The sequence below is a fragment of the Trachinotus anak genome, unplaced genomic scaffold, assembly GCF_046630095.1.
Source record: "Trachinotus anak isolate AG129_WGS33_773 ecotype Australia unplaced genomic scaffold, CSIRO_AGI_Tana_v1 ptg000018l, whole genome shotgun sequence".
Taxonomy (NCBI): Eukaryota; Metazoa; Chordata; class Actinopteri; order Carangiformes; family Carangidae; genus Trachinotus; species Trachinotus anak.
In genome coordinates, this window is record NW_027273869.1 from 14,000,896 (window position 1) to 14,006,895 (window position 6,000).

The window sequence follows — 6,000 nt, forward strand, 5'->3', positions numbered from 1 at the left end:
AGGTGAGGTTTTAAAATCAGGAGACCTTATTTTTAATTGATTTCATTACTTTACTGAGATTTTGGAAAAAAAAAAAAAAAAAAATCAAAGTCTGTGATGCACAGGAACTTACTTGTATGTAAGGCCATCTCCAATTGAGAAGAGCTGCTGAGCTGAGAGTCCATCTTCAGGTACGTAGCCTGTGCCACCGCTGATTAAGTAATCCGCCATGCTGCCAAATAACAAGGAGAGATAACTTCAATCAGCTGTGCAGCTGGAGAATCAGATAAATATGTTCATCTACAGGCAGTGCAATGATGCTCTGCAAGAACACTAGACATCCACTTTGCAAGCAGAGCTTTAGTGACCCTCTCACAGGAAGACATAACCATAGCAACATCAACATCCCTCAGCCAGCCTCAGGTCAGTGCGCCTGCGCGGCAGGTGCAAGATGCAACCGTTTCCTCTACTGGCGAAAACAAACCATTATTCCCCCTGTGATAAACTCGCAACCCTGCTGTAGAATATGAACAAAACAAACAATTTCACGACCATTAACGAAATACATAAAAAAAAAATATAAACATCAACAGTGCAGCAGTCTCCACACGACGGCATGTTGGGCAAAATATGGCCGGGTGACCCACTAACATTTATCTGGACCAGTGCACACTTTCGATTTCAAGCGGGGGGGGGGGGGGGGGGGGGGCTACGGTCAAACGCTATAAATAAAATTAATGAAAGTGGGTCCTAACAGAACACAACATCCTCAAACTGTATTGTGGAGACTTCACCGGTATCGTCTTCTGGCTGGGTGACCTACATTACATTATCGGTAGCTAGCAAACATTAGCTGCTTCCACTGCGCATCCGCAGATAAAACAAAACATGCTAACTCAGTCCCATCTGTTTTTATAGTGGGGCGACAACACACCGATCATCCCTCACAATTAACAACTCAATCCCTGGTTGCTCACTGTGTATCATCCGCCAAACACCACTTTGTCTTTTTTAATTTTCCTTCATTTCATCACAGTTTAGCTAGCGTCAACCTGACACCATTCTGAAGTGATAAAGCGAGGTTGACTAATACTAGTACTAAGTAGAAATTTTATAGTAATAAGTACTGTTTTGACTGTTCAATGCACGCCGAATTGAAGAGTGGCTCCTACTGTATGCTAAATGATCTGGCATTTTTTTTCTACCCGGTAAAAAGCAGTCCTGAGAATAGAGGCAACGCTATTTTGACAATGTTTTGAAGTGAGTTTGGTGTTGCGTTCAGCGATAAAGGTTGATAATGCCCTATCTACTATTTTCACGAACGCAGAGGGGACGTGATGTTACTTCACTTCAACTTGAATCAGGTTAACCTTCAATAGGCACCATTAAAGTTAAATGAAACGAAATAAACGCTGGTATAATTAACCCAAAGGAAGCGCTGCATAACTGTTTACGAAGATACCATGACAACACTATTAAAACTGTTAGCCTTGGTTAATAATACTTGAAATGTTAGCTAACAGTTAGCCAGGAAAACTGGAGGAACCGTTTCATCAGCCAGCTGGCACTTAACCAACACTCACCGAAATTACAGGCAAGTTAACCAAGTTACACCCTGTAAATCATTAGTCAGCGTTGGACACGAGTTATTATATTTTTCGCAAACACATTTCACCGATGTTGAAACAGTCGCTTGTACGCTACAGCGCTCAGATACCGTTACAACACAATTTTAACGCTAGCTCACTGAAATTTATACGAGCTGGTATAAATGGCGTTGCTATCATGCTGTAGCCTCTGTTGCAGATGTTTTAATAATTCACCAAGGTACATGCATCTGAACTTTCTGGCCAGACCTGAGCTGAGCTGCGTCCAGGCTACGTTTGACTTGCAGACATGTGGGAGCAGCCGTTAGCATTTAGCATTAGCGGCGTGGTTATTTTGGCTTCACTCACAAAAAACAAAAAAAAACCAGAACAAAACAAAAAAAAGGGCTCCTGAGACATTAAAGCTGCTCTCTCAACTAACAGCTAAGAAGACGTTTTTAAACCATGTAGCTCCCCTATCTTGCGTGAACATCTTTTCCCAGACGGAGAAACGCTAGCTGCAGCTGCCCCGGGGAGCCTCTGGTGCCCACGTTGACTAAAAGGAAGCAACTTTCCGGGAGTGAACCTGCAGAAGTCGGGCTGGAAGCGCCGATTCCGTGTTACCTCGTAGGAGAAACTAGAAGAAAACACCGGTCGTCCGTGGCTCCGAGATGCGAAAGTACGGGTCTGCATTAAAGTGAGACAGAAGCGATTGCCCGTCGCAGGACTGTGCGTGTTGGTGTTATGTACCAGCGGCGGCGTCACATCCCCTCTCCCCTCGGAGGCGTGATTAACCCTCTGCCTCCTGCTCAGGACCAGTTGTGGAACGGGAAACATATTTAGTGCAGAAAGGATGACAGATATGCTGATTAACCGGTTTATCTGAGCTGGCAGCCCATTGTTAGTGAGCACTGCTTTAAAAAAAAAAAAAAAAAAAAAGGGCTACTGTTTGAGCCAGAAAGGTCTTCCTACTTTCACTTGTATTATTTTAAGCTGTTTTCCAGTGTGCATTTACTCATGTACTTTACTGCTTCCATAATGCATCTGTATACATCCACTACATTTCAAAAGGGGACTGCAGATTTTCCATTCAAACCCCATCATCATCTAATAAAATACAGCTTTTTAAAATACTGATTAAACCTTCCAAAATATTGCTGAATAATGGGTACTTCAAGTACATTTCATTGATAATACCTATGTCTTTGCATTTTTAGTGAAAGACAAAGGTTAAGAGCTAAATATCTGGTGTGGCAACTGTGAAGCCAGGTAGACAGGGTGAGGATGTGGCTTCAAACATAGCTATATTGATTTCCTTCCCAAAGTTGAAACTTCCATGCCTTCATTTTCCTTAACTTGGAGAAATGTCATGTTGAATTTTAAGCAGCGCTGCCTGAATTGCGGTCACATGTAATTACTCCAAACTGGATTAAGCGCACTGAAAGGCCAGCACCGTCCACATTTTATTCACATGATATCAGTTGCAGATGTCATGTGTAACAGAGCGTAACTGAGGCTGGCTAGGCTGAGTTAAGGCAGAGTTAACTTCTGTGGAAGGTGCTCAAATTTAATCCTGTGTTATGTTAAGGAGCACAAAACGTTGATATGGATCACACTCACTGTCTTTTGGTCTATTCTAATACCTTGTGCAATATAATTTATATAAATGTAATCATAAACTGTAGCTGCTTTTAGGGTGGTGTACTCTTTACAAGAGAACAAGTTCTGCCAGTATGAGAAAAAACACACCTACATACATTTCATTCAATTAGTAACTGTGAGAACAGTGAAATCTAGTGAGGCAGTTGTATTTAGTGAGCAGTGGTCTGTTAAGAATGAACTCAAAACGCAGTGCCAACCCCATTATGCTTATAAGAGCTAAGTGCTGGACAGTCTAGTTGAATGAAGGGGAACATAACACCGTACATCCAAACACACACACTTGCACATTTACATTACTTGGCAGTCTGTCAGCATGCTGCTCTTGTCATTAAGCTCTCGGCAGTATAAGCGGTTGGCATGAGTTCCTGACAGAAAAAAAAATCGCTGCTGCTTTCTCACACCCAAAAAATATCTGTCAGTACCTATTATCACCTCCTTTACGGCTTCATGGAGCAGAGAGATCAGAATCAAATGGTTTACTACCAATACTTTTTTTTGTTGTTGTTGTATGTGCTGCCAAATCCTTTACAGATTTGATCATTTGATGCTTTGACAGCATCAAGAGCTATTTTTAAATGTGTTCCAGCCAAGCACAAGTCTGTCTCCCGGCAGGAGTGGGATCACCTTAAGCAATCTTGAATGCACGAGTCAAACTATGGTAACTTGACACTGATATTCAATACAAATATATGGCAAACATTGTATAGTATTTGCAGTGTTTACTGTAATGGGGTTGCTCTTCATGGCTTGATAAAAACAGATCCCACTGTCAAAAGTTGGGGATTATGATTCAGAGGTGGGATTAGGGAGTTAATAGTGATCCTTTGCATTTAGTGCGCTGTCATCTTCAGCTGACAGGGACATGAGAGTATGTTTATTTAAATTGAACTAACAGATTATTGCCTACAGATAAACAGTATTTCATTTAGTTTTTGTGCAACATCAGTACTGTGAAATATCATGGGGCTGGTCATATGGTATAATTGATCGATTGATTGATAGTTGTATATTGATCATTTCTTGCAGAGATGCATTTCAGATGTGAAATACAATAGAGAACCACGAGGTCTTCCCTGGAACCCAGTGTGTTTCACAGTCCTCCCTTGTTCTATAATAATCTTAGGTGAGATATGCTGGATATGTCTGCCAAGGTGACTCAGGGGGATCCATTTCCCACTCTGTGTTTGTGTCAAATTAAATGTGGGTCATTGCAGATATGGGTCAGTGGTTCCTTTATGCACTGTAGCTATTCTGAGCAGTCGATTCAGCCTTGTTTATCCAGCTCACTCCTGCCTTGATGGTGCATTGTGGAATCGTCTGTGTTCATGAGGGGCCGAGGAGCCACGATAAAAATAGAACCTGACAACTGTGATCTTTGTTTTTTTTTGTTTTTGTTTTTTTTTATATCTTTTTAAAAGCCCAAATGATTATCTGCAGGGCCTTTAAAACAACTAAAAAATTTAATGTGACATCCAAAGCAAGGGATTTAACCTCAAGGGCATTTGCAAACTGATCTAAATGAGAGTGTGTGTGGACTTGTAAACTGACCCGATGGCATGAAGGTAATTTACATGTGCAGCCTTATGAAGGCACGGCCAGAGAAAGCATGAGAATGAGAGAACTAACTTCACATCATTATTTTATTCTATCATGGATGTTGGCATTGAGGGCTGAAATTATTAAGACATTCTATTTGTGCAAAGTCATTTTTAGTCTTGCTTCTGCACTTATCTTTTTTGAACCAACACTGATCCTCTTTTTGTAATTTCTGGAGAAAGTTTTTTTTTTTTTTTTTTTTGCAGAGATCTCACACTTGTTGGCAAGAAATGGATTCTACAGCAGGCAAATTTACAATAACAAACAGATCCTAAAAGTTTTTTTGTCACGTTCTGTGAAAATAATAAAACAGACGGATGTATTGTAACCTACACACTGTTTGAGTTACACCTGAAGGTTAGTCATTCTTCCCACAGCTCCCCACTAACTCACCTCTCTGGGCCCAGGCCGGCCTGGATGCGTGTGGCGCTGTATCTCTGGGCTGCAGTTTCATGTCCATGGCCATGTGAGATTTGCCGGACGTACTGCTCACCTTCTCGGGATCCAACTTTGGAACACGTTGTTGGCTGAGTGTCCCCCACAATTCTCCGATAATCCACCTGCTGGCTCTCACTCGCTCCTTCTGCACCAAAGTGCTCATAACCATACCCCTCCATCGTCTGTCCAAGGTCAGCCTCTGAATCCAGTGGCCCTTTAGCCTTGCCGTGCAGCCTTTCAACAGTTTCTTGTTTTTAAACAGATTGTACAAAGTCAGACAAGATATCCAACACCTGAAGGTTACATTTGGGTTGGTTTTTTTTTGTTATTTGAACTTTATAACCAAAGTTTGTAAAAGTTTGGGAGTCACATTTTTGTTTCTACTATTCTTATCTGAATTCCAGTGCCTGCCCTATTTACTCTGTTGCTAACTTCCAGACTAGATACAGAGCTGCTGCATAGGTGTTCCCACAGAGAGCAAAACAGAAAAAAAGACCAGTGTCGGGCGACTCCGTCTGCTCCTGCACAGGATGCACCTGCCTACAAAAAGGCACCAGCCACCTCTAGGCGTGTCAATAGAGGGCGTCACCTAGGAGATTCTCCCACTGAGAGGGTGTTGCTGTGGAAATGATGCCAGCAGCGGAGTGTTGTCGTGGAGAGGCCGTTGTGCTGATGTCTTCAGTGATCGTGGAGGAGATTTTCTGTCATGTAGGTAGAGTGTAATGGAAGGGGAGAGGAG

The 6,000-nt window shown here is 42.1% G+C and overlaps 1 protein-coding gene across 9 annotated transcripts in view; it reads right to left on the reverse strand.

The window, feature by feature from the left end:
* The window catches only part of impdh1b (IMP (inosine 5'-monophosphate) dehydrogenase 1b), a 16,843-nt gene extending 11,255 nt beyond the window's left edge, over positions 1 to 5,588 (reverse strand). For 2 of the 9 annotated variants that reach the window (XM_071502991.1, XM_071502990.1), the window contains exons 1-2: positions 5,217 to 5,588; positions 113 to 211 (exon numbers count right to left, since the gene is read on the reverse strand). In XM_071502991.1, coding sequence (XP_071359092.1) covers positions 113 to 211; positions 5,217 to 5,440 — 323 coding nt within the window. In that variant the 5' untranslated portion in view covers positions 5,441 to 5,588. Of the gene's footprint in view, positions 1 to 112; positions 212 to 1,835; positions 2,146 to 2,189; positions 2,627 to 5,216 lie in introns of those variants that run through there. The other 7 variants (XM_071502994.1, XM_071502993.1, XM_071502992.1 and 4 more) reach the window with 6 other exon arrangements.
* Positions 5,589 to 6,000: the final 412 nt, after the last annotated feature.